The sequence below is a fragment of the Nerophis ophidion genome, linkage group LG11 (genome assembly GCF_033978795.1).
Source record: "Nerophis ophidion isolate RoL-2023_Sa linkage group LG11, RoL_Noph_v1.0, whole genome shotgun sequence".
Lineage (NCBI taxonomy): Eukaryota > Metazoa > Chordata > Actinopteri > Syngnathiformes > Syngnathidae > Nerophis > Nerophis ophidion.
The window spans coordinates 37,165,260-37,182,000 of NC_084621.1; the positions used below are offsets into that span (position 1 = coordinate 37,165,260).

The following is a 16,741-nucleotide window of genomic DNA, read 5'->3' on the forward strand; positions in this document are numbered from 1 at the left end:
TTCTACAATAAAAATGTAGGTACTCAACAAATTAGACTTCCTAACCCATTTAGTAGAAGCACACCCTATTGGTGAAACACTGGAGAACTAAGTGCTTGGAAGCTCACACCCACATGCTGAGGCCGGTCAGGTGGATCAAACTTGAAGCCCCTCAGCCTTAACTGCTCTTCTACCATTGTCATGATTCACCGTGACGTCCGACGGTTTGTCATTGCTTAAAAAAACACAACCCGAGGGTGCGAAAACTGACTTTGCCTTTTGAAAACAAGACAGGCTGGTGTGGGCGTGTTTTGCAATGATAGCTTGAAGCAAAACTGGCTACAACAGCGATGAGACGGTTCACTACTGTGAAACTGTAATGCCGTCACTGCTGACAGATTGCTTTTCAGAGGAGACTTGATGCATTTTTTGGCAGCGTGTGCAAGGGCGTGTGTACAGTTTTGGCCCTACACTGGAAAGTGAAGTGAAGTCACATCTGTGTGTTGTCTTTCACACTCAGTGTCTATTTGGTTTTGTGTTGATTCAAGCTGGGTAACAGAGGTAACAGATGACATAGGCTTGGGCAATACAGATAAAGATAAAATCTCAGATTTTTTTACAAAACTATTTTTTAAAGATTTTTAACTACTTTTTGAAAGAAACCAATGAATGAAAGTGACAGATAACTCAAAACAGATTTTTCTTTTGTGAATGTGAGTGTGAATGTTGTCTGTCTATCTGTGTTGGCCCTGCGATGAGGTGGCGACTTGTCCAGGGTGTACCCCGCCTTCCGCCCGATTGTAGCTGAGATAGGCGCCAGCGCCCCCCGCGACCCCAAAAGGGAATAAGCGGTAGTGAATGGATGGATAGATGGATTGATCATAACTAGTACAATAGTTCGAAAAACACTGCATACACTGCATTTTACTCTTAGCAAAATTCAATTTTGTATACAGTTGTTCCTTTTCAACAAGATATAAATTGTACTTTTTATGGAATCATTTTTGGAAGAACTAAGTTAGGGGCTTCCTCTAGAAGGCAATACTGCTGTCTTGAACATATTGCTTCTGCTAACAAACATGGAGCTTTGCACATTGCATGCAAATAAATAATCTCCAACATTGAGATGAATAAAATGCAAACTTAAATAAAATGCAAACTTAAAAACTTTGTGTTGAATAAAATACTTATGTAAAGAAAAATGTAGCAGTGCATGCACACACGCAAATAAGCTCCAATAAAACCATAAACATATAAATAAATAGTAATAATCAATAATAATCAATCAGACCAAGAAGGGGCGAACTTAATAATAAACTACTTTTGCAAATAAAAAAATATTATTGTACATTGCATGCAAATGAATAATCAAGTAAAACATTAAGAGGACTGTACTTTTAGTAAGTGGATATTCGCAGGCTTTTCCATTGTATGTGCCCCACATCTTAATGATATGCAGAGGGATTGTTTTAGTGAACGCTCGGGGCACTGTGCTTTTTTCTCATTATACATGATACCTTGTGAGTTTGTTTGTTGTTGCAGTCTCGTTTGCCTCGTAAAGAGTTACATTTCCCGCACTCTGTTAGATGCTGTTTTAGATACTGGAATAAGTGTGTTGTGCCGCTGCCTTTTTTTAAACAAACTTTGCAGCGTGCAGTCCATTGTTCCACGTCTTTTGTCGCAAAACGAAACCACTGATAGCACTTTTCTTTTCTTTGGAACAAACGTCTCGCTCTTGTGTTAGCATTAGCATTTTTCTGGGTCTGGGAATTTCCACAAAGAAAACAAGGTGGACAGCGAAAGCTTCGCAAGCTCCTGGCGGGAAAAAAATATGGCCAAGCAAGAGCAGAAAATCATACATTTTTAAAAATGTTTTAAATCGTCTGCAGTAGAAAAAAAAATCAATACATTTGTTATTTCACCCAGGCCTAGGATGACGTCTTGTGGTTGTTTTAACTATTTTTTTGCACAGCAAATGTTTTGTTATAGAGTCAGCTCACCAGCATCTCACACAATAAAATACAACAATATAGTAGTTGAAGCAATTAGATATCAGATCACAGTTGCATTCCTAAGATGACCTCACCGGGGATTGCGTTTCAGCCTTTGCGAAGCAGGTTTCCCACAAGTGTGTTTCAAAGACAACAAAAGATTGTGTAAACCAAACAAAGGGACAATGTGATGGCTCCATACAGTGCTTCCAGATATGGAGAGGTTGCTCTGAACCCACATGGGTGGCCTCATTTAAAAAAGTCCCATCAGCTGGGATCATTTAGGGACATTTAATTATTTCAAAATCTGTTATTAAGAAGACCACACATATCCTACCAAACCCTTTGCATGAGATCAGAACCTAAACCTATTTGAGACATGTACTCACCGATCGATCACTACCCTCCAAAGGCGGTGACATGTCCAACAACTGGACACAAACAATCAGACTTTCGCACCAGACAATACTCGGCAGGCTTTCATTGACGGTTGTCACTTCCTGTGAAAACAAAGCAATTTAGGAAACGTGCGGCAAACACAAGCCTGCTCGCACAGTGGCACAGGAAACACGGTGGCTGTTTGGAAACAATAGAGGCTGAGCTGGCTGGGTTTACTAAACATAACTGAGTGGGACTAAAAAAGAGGCCTTCAACTGTAGAAAAACACAACATTGTCAGACAGATGTACAAATACAGCGCTTTTCAACAAAGCCATGTTGGCTTCTGAGAGTGTACTGTAACTGTAATTGTCATGATAGGACTGTTGGGTTGGTAACAGTCGTGGTGCTCAACAGTGTGTTCTTTACATGCTGAACTGTCATCGTATGAATGCTTGGAAAAAACTAACAAAACAAATGTACTTGTTTTTTATATGGTGCTATATAAGTTGTGAAAATATATAATTTTGTGCCATAACTGTTAATCGATATGATAGGTTTATATAATTTAGAATAATTTAATTTACGCAAATATTGGTGGTAAAATTCTAGGATATTGGCTATACTTTTATTTTTTGTTGTGTTTTCATTGTTACATTCCTTTAAGGCAGGGGTCGGCAACCCGCGGCTCCGGAGCCGCATGCGACTCTGTGGCCACTCTGATGTGGCTCAGCTGCATAATCGGGGGGGTTTCCGGATTTTGGTGCCTCTCCCGGACAACACCCGGGGTTGACATTCTCCGATTTTCACTCGGACTACAATATTGAGGGCGTGCCGTGATGACTTTACTTTTAACGTCCTCTACGACATTTCATCGCGCCCGCCTTTACACCACGCTATCTGCGTGCCGGCCGGTATAATATAGCCTGGAATAGTCATGGATGCAGGGGATTCTGGGTAATTGTTATGTTGCGTTTATAATGTGTTACAGTGCAGATGTTCTCCCGAAACGTGTTTGTCATTCTTGCTTGGTGTGGGTTCACAGTGTGGCGCATATTAGTAAGAGTGTTAAAGTTGTTTATATCACAACCTTCAGTGTAACCTGTACGGCTGTTGAACAAGTATGCCTTGCAGTCGTGCACGTGTATATGCGGAAGCCACATACAACATGTTTGCACATTTTGTAGAAGGCGTCAAAGGCAGTGGCTTCATAGCACGCCCATATTATTGTTATCTGCGTGACCATCAGGAGATATGCGCGTAAATGGTTGCGGCTCCCATTGTCTTCTTTATTTTGTGAAACGGATCAAAATGGCTCTTTGAGTGGTAAAGGTTGCCGACCCCTGCTTTAAGGCAACAGTTGACATTTTTTCATGTTTGGCGGTGACATCACTAGTTTGAGCTTTCCATCCCAAATAAGTAAGAATAAGTTATTTTAATATATATACAAAGTTATAAAAAAACTGCAATAAAGATGGGACAAAATAAAAATGTAAGAACAAAATTATATTTCCATACCTGGTGTGTGTACTCTTAAAGGGGAACGGCACTTTTTTTTAAATTTTGCCTATTGTTCACAATCCTTATAAAAGACATGACGACGGATCTATTTTTTTTCTAATGCATTCTAACTCACAAAGAAATGTAAATAAAAGCCTGCTTACAACTGAGTCAAAGGAAGGTCCTCTATTCCGCCCATAAAACCCAATAAATGGTAAGTGTGGTAAGCTGCTTCCTTGCCTGTGAAAGATTATTCTAGAACATAAATCACGGCTCTCACCTGTATAGTAGAAGGATGAGGACATATTCTAACAAGTTGACAGCCAATTTAGACCCAGAAATGGCAAAAACGACACAAAAGACGCTCAGTTCCACCCCACCCCCCTTTTTCGAGAGGATTATGAGTCAGTCTTCCTTCAAAACAGGACTATGACAAGATTCTATAAATTGGCATCCTAATGACAGCAGACATTGTACAATAACTGATGTTTTATTATGTTTGTTGGCTCTCATGAAGTCTGCAGTAAGTAATAATCAGTGATGTTGAAAAAAAGGAAACGTTGTGATGCGTTTTTTTTAATTAATGCACCGCCTACTCTTAAAATTAGTGAAATACTTAAATATTATAAATGTGCCCATTACTACATTACATATATACTGTACTTACAGCATGTATAAAAAAACATTAATGGAGGTTTTTTTTTATGTTTTTAAGGGCTTTACTGAATAGGCAGAATACAGCGACTTCCATGGGCTCCATTTTAAGTGGACTTTTGATCGCATTTATTTTATATTTACAATGCATTAAAAGTACATAATGATTGCGAATGGTTGGCAAAATAAAAAAAGGGCAGTTCCCGTTCAAACTACTACCATTTAGAATGATGAACCCGAAAAGTAAATCTAAATTGAAAATAAAAAAATAAATACAAGAAAAAAATAAATACAATTTAATATATATATGTGAGTGACATCCGTTTTTATAAATACACTGTAACATTGCTCCTTTCCAATGTAATAAATACATTGGAAATACATACAATATATAACATACAGTACAACAGTGTTATGTTAGCAACTTTAGCATTACTCTGTGAGGTACAGATAGGATTTGCAAACCATTCCTTGAAAAATGGAATCATCTGTATTCAGAAACAAAAGTATGCGTCCTGGGACGCAGGCATGTCACAAATTACCGTGAAAATCAAAAATAGTTTGTGAAATGTCAAATAATGAATGACAGGGCTTATTACCACTCATTATCTGTCACTGAATACAATATAGCACAGTTCACAGTTAATCCCTTCTCCTGTCTGATACACATTCCTGTCTTAATTCTTATGGAGAAAGCCGAAATGCGGTAATTTATTTCACTCTGTTACTGTTGTTATATTGTACTGAAGAATTGATTATTATCCATCCATCCATTTTCTACCGCTTATTCCCTTTCGGGGTCGCGGGGGGCGCTGGCGCCTATCTCAGCTACAATCCGATTGTAGCTGAGATAGAATTGATTATTATTTATTTATAAACCATATATTCTTTTTACTTCAAAACATTCATCTAATTAAATTCAAGTTTGAGTCAAATAGTCTAAAAAAAATTTAACATGAACAAAAGAAGGCCCAAAAAAATAGTACGGTCGGTTTGGCGGACCTTGGCAACAAAGTGTTTATTTATTTTTCAGGGAATTGGCAACCCTAGCCATACAGTCACATTTTACCAGGCTACCCTGCTTGATTAAATAATTTTTCTACAGAGAATCAAACTAACACAGCAATGTGAGACATACCATAATTATTGTATTTGTATTAACATTTTTAGGGATGCACCAAAATTTAAAATCTTGGCTAAAACTGAAAACGTGGGAACCAAGGACGAAAAACAACACACCAAAATGAATTATAATGCCGGTTATTGTTACCATTTGCCAATACTGAATGGCGTCAAAGACCAAGTCGACACACTCGGAGATACTTTCCTTTTCGGCGCATCACTAATAATTTTACGCTCTGTACGCTGTAAAATCAATAATTACAAAAATCCTGTAATGTATACTAATTTTACTCTTTCAATACATGGATTTTAGCAAACACAAACAGGATACATACTGCACTGCAATTGATATTGTTTAATGTTTGACTTTACATCCGCCAAATGGCTTATCTGCCCGCCACAGCTTTTTCTTCTAATGGTGCTGTTATACAGTATATCTGAAAGTAAATTTGCATTATAAGCTGTACTACACACAGTCTGTGGTAATGTTTTACTGTAACAGGTGGTGCTAAGAAATGTTAAACTGTGTATGTGTAATCCTTTCCCCATCAAAATCGGATAATTTTCAAACTTCTGGTACAATAATGTTCTATTTCCCATCCAGCAACATTGAACTAATGCTCCCATGGTGCTCTAATCCTAACTGACAGATAGTTAGAAAAGCTCCAGGCTTTATTTGAAGATGTGGAGTGAAGCCTTTTTTTCTAGTTTAGAAAAAAAAAATTTAAAAATATTTTTTATTTGATTGCGTAATATATATTACATACTGTATTTACAATTTAAATATCCTTTTTTATGGTATTTTTTTAACCTGTTCATAAGATAGTTGGTGTACAGATTTACTTTATAAAAGACAAGTGTGAAATACTTCTCTTGTTCCATTACTTTGGTTTTACTTTATGAAATATTTGTATATATTTAGTGTTCGGTGCAATCAAAGAAGATCAGGAGGGGATAGAAAGACGAAAAAAGAAGACAGAGTGGGGAATAGTGGGGACAAGACAGATGGAGACAATAACAACAACAGAACTACCTCAGCAGATATAGTGTGTACACATTTGATCCCAGTATTCATTACAAATACAAATGAGTTAAGTACACAGTAATAATACAGTATTTTTGCAGGTGAAAGGGAATATTTTGTCTTTTTCTTAAACTGTAGTGTGTTGTGTTTGACACAGTCTTTAATTATAATGTCACCAGGGCAGCAAGACGACAGCAGTGATATCAGGAGGTCAGGACTTGTGGAGGAGGAATCCCACTGTCCAAAAACTGTCAAAGGGTCGGCCATCAAGGTGGTACTGTCGTCATCAAGCTTATCCAATGATAGTGACTTGTCCCTCCCCAAGCGGGTGTCAGAGGTCAATCAGGACCTGCTTGCATCAGGTGCAGTAATCTTGCCAGGTAAGGGCAACATTGTTATACAAGAAAGCTTGTCTGACATGAGTCTTTTGGGTTTATTTTGAAAGTTAGATGTGAAAACACCTGTCTGGAGTCGCTTCTCATCTTGTATTTACCTCTTCTTGGTCTTTTGTCTTCCAGGAAGCAGAGATCGCAGTGGGAGGGCGGTGTTGCAGGTGTGCACCAGAGCTCAGGTGTGGGCTGGTGAAAGCTGCACAGTCCATGACCTCACCTGTTTAATGGCCTACTACCACTCCACTCTGCGGTATGTTGGGAGCATTCGCTCTTTGTTATAAATTTAAATCATATTAATAATAACAAACGTTTGAGTTAGAATACATGCGAAAAAGAACATCGTAAAAGGGTTCATTGCTATTAAAAAAGCCGGTCCGTTTGTATCAATGTGTGTTGTAGTATTGTCAACTTTCAAGCTGTGCCGTGTGAAATTACTGTCTAGTTACACAGTTGTTAAATTCGCTCTTCGTTGCAGGAACAGTGACCCCAAAATATAGCTGACAGCAACCAGCGTGCAAGTAAAAGAGTATTTAATGTAAAAAAATCCTAAATACACACTTGAGTTCAGCAGATAAAATGCACAGAAAAAATAAATAAATGGGTTGTACTTGTATAGCGCTTTTCTACCTTCAAAGTACTCAAAGCGCTTTGACACTACTTCCACATTTACCCATTCACACACATATTCACACACTGATGGAGGGAGCTGCCGTGCAAGGCGCTAATCAGCACCCATCAGGAGCAAGGGTGAAGTGTTTTGTTCAGGACACAACAGACGTGACGAGGTTGGTACTAGGTGGGGATTGAACCAGGGACCCTCGGGTTGCGCACGCCCACCCTACCACTGCGCCACGCCGTCCAACTATGCGTGAAAACAAGTGACCTTGAGCTAACAAACAAACAAAAGTAGTAATGCAAAAATCAAGAATCTGCTAGTGTGCGTGACTCCAAACATCCATAAGTTATGATCCCACACAAGAAATGTAGTCACATATTTCATGTGTGTGTGTGTGCGTGCGTGCGTGCGTGCGTGTATATATATATATCTATATATATGTATGTATGTATATATATATATACAAATACATATATATATATGTATATTTATGTGTGTATATATATATGTATATATATACACATATATATATATACATATATATATATATATATATATTTTTTTTTTTTTTTTCTATATATATATATTTTTTTTTCTTTTGTGTGTGTATGTATGTGTATGTATAGGTTTATGTGTATACACATTTAAGTATATGTCTTAAATACTGCCCAGGTGATGATTAGCAGCAGGTGAAAAACATAATACTAATCACCACCAGGTGATGAAGACAGCACTAACAAGTGTGGAGGTAGTGCAGGGAAAATACAGAACAGGAAATGGAACAAAATAAGAGAACAAAAAAGGAAGTGAACCAAAACCACTGGAAAAACACCCAAAAACTATACAAAGAATGGCTTGCCCTAAAAGATCATAACAGCATTTAAACATGCACTCAGTGACTTCCTCTGAAGTGTAAAGTAAACTTCAAAATAAAAGCCTGGTATTATTAACTTGGATTCTACCACAGCATCCAACAAAATGTATCCATTTCAGTTTTTCCTAATTCATTATTATTATTATAAGTGATGTGCATGTACAGTAGCTTTAATGCTCTTGTAATCAAGACAGACTGCAAAATTACTGCAACAGCTCTGTTAAATATTAGTATAAAATATCACTTGACAATGGAAGATGCTAAATTAGCATATGCCAAAATGGAGGAACACAGTGCCAGCAAACTTTGGTTTTACAATATTTTATCATCATCAATTCTTTGTATGTCTTCCCAAGGTCACAAGTAATTGTGAAAGCAATGGCAAGATCTGGTTTCACTTTCAATTATGTAGACAACCCCTTATGTTGACTTCAGTCAGCCAGTCTAAGCGGCGTACCATATGATCGATTTCTTTTAGTACCAAATATATAATAATTACCTCCACTAGAAAGGTAGTTAGTTAATTAGGTACGTAGGTAATTATCCACATAACTCAAAAATAGTTATTATTTTTACTACCACACCTTATGTTTACATTTCTGGGCTGAACTTCTCTGTGTTAGCAACCCCTGACACAGAGACAAAGAGAGTGGATGACTGACATTAGGGTTCACTCCGTTGACACGAGAAAAATTACACAAATGGACATGGCGATTTCATTTATCTGTTTGGTAGTTAGTATCATAGCTCAAAAGCTTATTGGCATATTTGATGAAACTTTCAGGGAATGTCAGAAATGGGGTAAAGAAAAAGTGATTCGATTTTGGGGGGTGATCCCGATCATTGTCTGGATACAGGATTATATGAAAGGGTCCTTTACTATTGGGAGGTAAAGTCTGGCAAAGGTCTGCACTCTTCGACGGCTTTTCTTGTTTGGATAGAGTTTCATTAATTTAAAGGTTAACTTATTCATTCAAATGTTCATGAAATATTGACATTGTTGAATATAATCAGAAATAATTACATTGAACATAAGAATTGATTATTTGTCCCATGCCCCCTAGTACCATTTAATAAACACTTTATTATTTTTGATAACAAGACTATCATTATTAGGTTTCTGTATGGTCACTCTACCATCTGAGCCACACCGATTCAATAATGCAACATGGTTTCAAGCAGTAAAGAGGAGCTCACTAGTTGGAAAATTTTAATTTTAAAATAAAGTTGAAAAATGGAACCTTTTTTTAAAGTGCCTCTCAAAAGGTGCAAATCGGGTATCTCAAAGTGCACTCACTATTTGGCAAGAAGCTATTGTAGCCTGTTATTGCCCAATGACTCATAGCATTAAGATGTTTGATACTGATGCTCTTGGTCATTTATTTTCCTCCCATGATTAGTAAAGTAGAGTATAGCTACTTCAATCGTAAGTCAAAGTAACAGGAATATTTTTGTTTTTGTTTATAGGAAAGAAAAGCGTGATGAAGGTCTGACAGTAGTGATCGACAGCAGGAGGCAGCATCCTGTTCCAGCTCTTTTGTCATTTCTGTCTGAATTTCAGGTAAGCGCAGACATGCTAGTGCACGAACATCATAAAATGTTTACCTGCATTTAGGCTGCAAAGATATCCATATTCCTACATGGAATTCTTTACAAATTTTCCTAATATTAATCTCAATCTGACTTTTTTTAAGAAGGCACACCTTTAAGTTGTAATGACTGCACTTCTTCTGAGAATAGGCTGGCCTGGGGACATACCTGTGCTTACTTGTCTGTTTTTAACCACACGCTGGGAGTGGGTTGGTTTCAGTCCACTTGTACAAGCCATATCATTATGTTCTGAAATATGCTTAGTGATGCACAAATGGTTGGTCTGGAAACCCAAACCTAAACTTTGCATATCTCCAGTATCTGTATTGTAATACTTTAACAACCTTTTGGTCAATGAATACTCAAAACAGTTTATACACATATAAGAACTATTTTGTTATTTCTATGATTGTCTTTTACGTGGTGTTGGAAAAAATTGGTTTACAATCAGGATTAAAGATTACCATAAAATGTCCTGCGTGTGTTTTCAGACATTGGTACCAAATGCACTTTACTTAGTTCTGTTCTTGGTGGATAAGGAAGTGGTTGGCAAACCTGAAAGAGACATGTTCAACGTACAAGTGAGTCAATATTGTCGTCGTGTTGCTGTTTCCCACTCCCATTTTTTCATACTATTCTTGTGTTTTTGTCGACACAGACGGAGACACTTTCATCGTTAAAGGCCCTACTGAAGCACATCGAGCAGAACCAGCTCACTCCTGACCTAGAGGGCACATTTAGTTATGATCACAACCACTGGATCCTCTTCAGACAGGCAGGTGTACCAGATGAACCAACGTTATCAATCAATCAATCGATGATTATTTATATAGCCCTAAATCACTAGTGTCTCAAAGGGCTGCACCAACCACAACACAAACCACAACGACATTCTCGGTAGAGCCCACATAAGGGCAAGGAAAACTCACACCCAATGGGACGTCGGTGAAAATGATGACAATGAGAAACCTTGGAGAGGACCGCATATGTGGGCAACCCCCCCTCTCTAGAGGACCGAAAGCAATGGATGTCGAGTGGGTCTAACATGATACTGTGAAAGTACAATCCATAGTGGATCCAACACAACCGTGAGAGTCCAGTCCAAAGTGGATCCAACACAGTAGCGAGAGTCCTGTCCATAGTGGAGCCAACAGGAAACCATCCTAAGCGGAGGCGGATCAGCAGCGCAGAGATGTCCCCAGCCGTTACACAGGCTAACTTAGCTGACTCCTTACCCAGACCAGTAGACTTGTTTTCTCCATTTAGATCCGGCTTCAGGATGGAGGGAAGCAGTGTTCTGTGGGAATTTGCTTTTTGCTTTGTTGTTAGCCCCGCTCGGCATCCACGTTTCTACTTCCGATCACACCGCTTGCGTGTCTTCCGTAGACGGCCCCCGCTGGTACTATACTCCGCTGCTTCACAGGCCGCTGGATGTAGCCGGCGAAGTATTCCCATGCTACCTAGGTGCTGGAACATAAACACATCTTTTAGTCCAAAACGGCCCGATCTGTCAACATCCAGAATTGTCTGGCGGTCGTAAGTGATCAGGGAGTGTCCATGCTGTAAGCCAGCCATGAAATCTGCAAATTTGTCCGGTATTTTTTGCCAAATGTTCCATTTCTACCAAGAGCTTCTGCGAGCTGCAGCGTTACGACATACTGTATCTGCAAATCAATACAGGCCTCCAACGCACAGTTCGCTTAAGTGTTATTCAAGATGCTTGTGCAATCTCTTTTGCTTTGCCAAGCTTTTAAGAGCAGAGCCAAGAGGTGTTGTTTTCATTGCCATTTATTAGTTGTTTTAGCATGATTACGCAAAAATTATACAACTCGAAATTAAACAAAACTTCATGGAGTGGTGTTAAATCTAATTACTGCCTACAACATCTCCTATTGGCGGCGTGTGCAAGGTCTACAAATACAACCTAATTAACACTGGGTCATGAAACATTGGCACCAATTGCTGTGGCTGAATGCACAGCAATTGGTACACATCACAGGTGTGATGTGTAATGTGAGTTACACCCGAATTGTTATTGCGACATTCAGTCGACACATTTAGAGCAGCAGTTTTTTCCGTTAAATAATTGCAGCTCATTTTTATACTTGGCCAACTCATCTTGCAAGCTGGGTTAAACCTGTTCGTGGGCAGTGTCAGGCCCGCAGGCAGTACGTTTGGCACCCCTGCTTCAGAGTGACATTCTAGCTAAAAATTTTCTTTTTTTCTTTCTTTTTTTTCCCTGTACAGAAAATTGAACCATTTGCCAGCAGTTGTAGTGAAGCCGTCTCTTCCCTCCAGGAGTCTATCGCCACGTTAAGCGACAGAGGCAACCTGAAAACATGTGAGGTAAGACACATGTGCATGACACAGGTTTACGATACTAAACTGAACTAAACATATTATATACCCCATTATGCTCTTCACTTTTTGTTTTAAAGGAGACTTATGATTTTTTTTTTTTTTCTGACTTATAAACACTCTTAAAATGTTGGATGCTTGTGTTAAAAAGGGCCAAAGCGTCAAATCCTAAATTTCATGCATTTAGTCATGAGCTTGCACACAGATGCCTCTGATCGCGGGGTTTGCAGTCTGGTTACATTGTGATGTCACAGCGAGGTGGAAGCTCTTATTTAGACATTAAGTCGAGCTGTGGTGCTAAGGAAACACAGAAAAGGGTAGGACAAATTATTATTTTCATCTACTACTGACATGCGCATGCTATTAAAATAGCTATTTTATGCAAAGTCCTAATCGATTGGCGAGCGTGCCGGTGAACATAATGTTGTGACCGGGTGAATTTATTTATTGTTTTTAAGCGTAATTTTGACTGTGTCTGGGGAAAAAATAGCGTTGATGACATCTAGAGAGGGTGGGGCGTGATTATAGTTGCAATCTGAACATCTTGCAGACTGACTCAAAAAACGTGTTATAAAAGTTACTGTGGAGCAAAAGTTACGCCAAATTTACACCAAGCATATCCAACACATATTATCAAGACCACAAGGAAGTGTTTAAAATGTAAATTCAAATCATCAAAGATCCCCTTTAAGCTGTAAAACTGAGATGAAAAGAGTTGTTTCCGTTTCCTCCCAGGAGGTGTCTCAGATGATGGAGCAGCAGAAGCATCTCATGAAGTGTGTCCTGGATGACACCCACCTAAATAGGTTACGTCTGGAAGGAGGCACAATCCTCGCCCGCATCAGGAAGGAAGAGGCTTGTGACAATGACAGCTACAGGTACTGCCGACGGAGAGGCCTCTCAGTTCCTGTGGATCCAACCAATTTATTAATTTTTCGCCTGTTTTTAGGGATGCTGTAGATATGTTAAATGCACTGTACAACCAACTGGATGAGGTGGTCCATGAGCTTGTGATCCTGTCCAACAAGTCTCAGAAGGACTTAGAAAGCCTGTTGGAGGTGCGCAGGTTTGAGGAACAAACCCAACAGGTGAATCTTCTTCTCTTTCTTAAATGTGCCTTCCTCTTTACAATTATACGTGGGTAACCAGTGATTGGATCTTGTCAGGTCAAACTGTGGTTCAATGTGGAGGGAGAGAAACATCTTACACCTTTAGAATCACTTACATTGTCTGTGAGCAAAATAAAAGACATGAAGAAGAGTTTGGAGCAATTTCTGGAGGAGTCAGTGGTAAATATCTGTCACTGGTTTACATAAAGATTTTTTTTTTCAAAATGTATATATAATATATATAAGCGCAATCTAAACAATTGTCCGTATGTTGACTGATCAGCACCAGCAGAGACAGGCCCTGCACATGGTAAACGAGTCTCCACAGTCCATTCCAGGCTCAGTTTTCTTGGAATTCAAGCAGCATATTGGCTCCATCCTGAGCAGAGCGGAGAAAAGGAAGTCACTCTTGGACATCCTGAGCACCCTTTATGAGTTCTATGACTCTGTAAGGACTCTGTTGTGTGAACAATCAATCAATAAATAGATATACTCTAAAATACTATGTCCATAGGTGAACCAGTGGATGGAGCACTGTCAGGACTACATCAGTCACTTGAACACCTCAGGAAAAGCACTTTCACCTGCTGTGGTCCAAACCCTGCAGGATTACTGCACAGAGGCCTCCAAATTCTCCATGGACAACTTCAGCACATTAAATGACACGGTGCTCTCCTTGGATAGTCCTCCACAAGTGCAGCAGTGGAACATGGTGTGGCACAAGTGTCAGCAGACCAAGCACCAGTTAGAGGAAGCGGTAGTCCGAGCCACGTCGTCAGACGCCATGGCCGCTGACCTGACATATGCTGTTAAACCTACAGAGACCCAGAATAGTGCACCAGAAGAGAGTGGAAGTGTGCGTCTAAGTGAAGGGTCTACTTGCTCCAGCAGGGCAGCTACACCCCTGACCGTCGAGGATTCAAAACCTATATCCAAAAGCCTTTCTGGTTCTATCTCCTCCTCCTCGTCACGCTTTACTTTCCCCCTTGACAGCACACTAAACGCATCCATGTTTGACGACACGGACAGCGACTGCACTATCGACTCCACCGTCTCATGCCACTCTGAGCCCATCTCGTCTCGAGTACGCAAGCCGCCAATGAAGAAGATCATGAAGAAGACCACGAGTTATGAGCTGACGCACAGAGACGGCGGTCATTCGGACGTCAGCCATGTGCATGGTTACACGGGCGTCTATATCAAGGGGCTGGAGGTGGCCAATAACGTGTCTGCGGAGAAGAAGCTGCAAAGACCTGATGTCATGAGCCCAACGTTAGCGCGTAGTCGTAGCATGTCCATACCTTCCAGGATACATAACCGACACATTGAAGGAGATGGAACGATACAGAGCAGGTAAAGGCTATAACCATTACATCTATACGCCCATGGCCATTAAAACATGAGTACATTATATTATGGAGGCCATATGCTCCAATGTGTGGGTGCAATAACATTGTTGATCATCATTGTCATCAGTTTTCCAAATGGTCAAAAAGATACCAAATGCAGACTTAAAAATCATGTTAATTTAATAATAATAATAATAAAAACATGTTAATCTCACTTACCTGGCAATAAGGTTGTATTGTAGTCCTGTAGGGGGCAGTAATACTCATATCAAGTGGGTCAAAAGTACCATTCACAGCAGTTTTTTTTCACTACAGCTTCATCTGCTGGGAACTTGTGGGTGGCTCTCCCGTTTAATGCGAGCGCAGTACTGTATGCATCTTAACCAGACTGAAAACGGAATGGGGTTTTCTTTTCTTAATCAATGCACAGCCCTATAAAGTTTGAACATCAACAAACCCACCAAAAAAGAGTTGGTTGTTGTTTTTTTTAAACAACCATAAAAAGACCCTCTTTGCTTTAGGGTCTCTATTAAAGGTTTACATTTACGTTTATGCTTACTACGGCACTTGCAAACTTGGTAGCACACGCAAAGCTGATCTACTAAAGTCATGCACAGAGTATTGCATCTCTTAAATGAGCAAAAAAGAGCGTGCAATCCATTCAGTTTGTCTGTCTTAATGAATATACAGAATATATGCTGATAATCAGAATGCTCACTATACTAGGAGTAGAAGGTGCAAATATAATAATTAAGCGCTCGCAGTGTGATTGATCTAAACTAAAACTGTTCAGCAGCCCCTGTTTATCGTCTATACTGAATATGCTTACAAAATACTGTATGTGCAAACTGGCACAATTACTGACAAATGGCTTTGAGAACGGAGGTGATTGTGCTGCAAAGACAGATCCTCCATCTTTGAGGTGGTGTCAACATATTTGGACTGTCAGAGAAAAAAAATATTGGACATTACATCTATTCAGTAATAGTATTTTGTGGCTGCTGGATGACTTAAAGGAATGATGAAAACATATTCAATTAATTTTTGTATTTTTGTAATAGCATTCATTGCAGAATATATATTATCAATGCAGTGCATCACCTCTGTAAAAAAACTCTCTGCAACATGCATTTTCACAACACCTTCCAGAGCAGACCTTCGGTGTACTTACAATAGCTTTTATTGTCGAGATCACACTTCTATATCACCAGAAAAGGTTGTTCGTATTATATTTGTCTGCTTACTATTTGGCACTCCTTATTTAGTAGATGATGCCCTTAGTGTATTAAGCATTTATTTTTTTCCCCAGTAAAGTGCAGCACATCATGGATGAGATGATCTCCACCGAGAGGGAGTACGTTCGCTCTCTCAGCTACGTTATTGAGCATTATTTTCCTGAGATGGAGCGCCTGGATCTGCCACAGGACCTGAGGGGCAAGCGCAGCATCATTTTCGGTAACATGGAGAAACTGGGGGATTTCCACACCCAGTACTTCCTCAAAGAACTGGAGGCGTGCGCCCACTCGCCACTGTCCATCAGCAGCTGTTTTCTCCGACATGTAAGTGTGCACTCATTCAAGGTGCCCTGAGGGTGCGCTCTGACAACATACTTTCAGCTTCCATCAACAGTCATGACCTCTAGACGTCTAGCTTTACAACAAAATACGATGTTTTCTGGGTCATGGTCTCATTATCGCTCCAGTGACGTTTATTATGGGAAAAGATAATCACATGGGTTGGCTACATACCTGGGAGGTATTTCAGGTGGAGATTCAACAAACTGAGTCGAAACATGCAGTCTGAGTT

General features: G+C 39.5%; 1 protein-coding gene across 4 annotated transcripts in view; it reads left to right on the forward strand.

Moving 5' to 3' along the window:
* zgc:158766 (uncharacterized protein LOC100009641 homolog) overlaps positions 1-16,741 on the forward strand; it is a 64,783-nt gene that overhangs the window by 21,197 nt on the left and 26,845 nt on the right. For 3 of the 4 annotated variants that reach the window (XM_061915799.1, XM_061915796.1, XM_061915798.1), the window contains exons 4-15: positions 6,827-7,027; positions 7,166-7,289; positions 9,997-10,090; positions 10,611-10,700; positions 10,778-10,894; positions 12,367-12,465; positions 13,213-13,355; positions 13,427-13,565; positions 13,644-13,766; positions 13,870-14,034; positions 14,101-14,939; positions 16,245-16,494. In XM_061915799.1, the coding sequence (XP_061771783.1) occupies positions 6,827-7,027; positions 7,166-7,289; positions 9,997-10,090; positions 10,611-10,700; positions 10,778-10,894; positions 12,367-12,465; positions 13,213-13,355; positions 13,427-13,565; positions 13,644-13,766; positions 13,870-14,034; positions 14,101-14,939; positions 16,245-16,494 (2,384 nt within the window). The remainder of the gene's footprint in view (positions 1-6,826; positions 7,028-7,165; positions 7,290-9,996; positions 10,091-10,610; positions 10,701-10,777; positions 10,895-12,366; positions 12,466-13,212; positions 13,356-13,426; positions 13,566-13,643; positions 13,767-13,869; positions 14,035-14,100; positions 14,940-16,244; positions 16,495-16,741) is intronic. The other variant, XM_061915797.1, reaches the window with a different exon arrangement.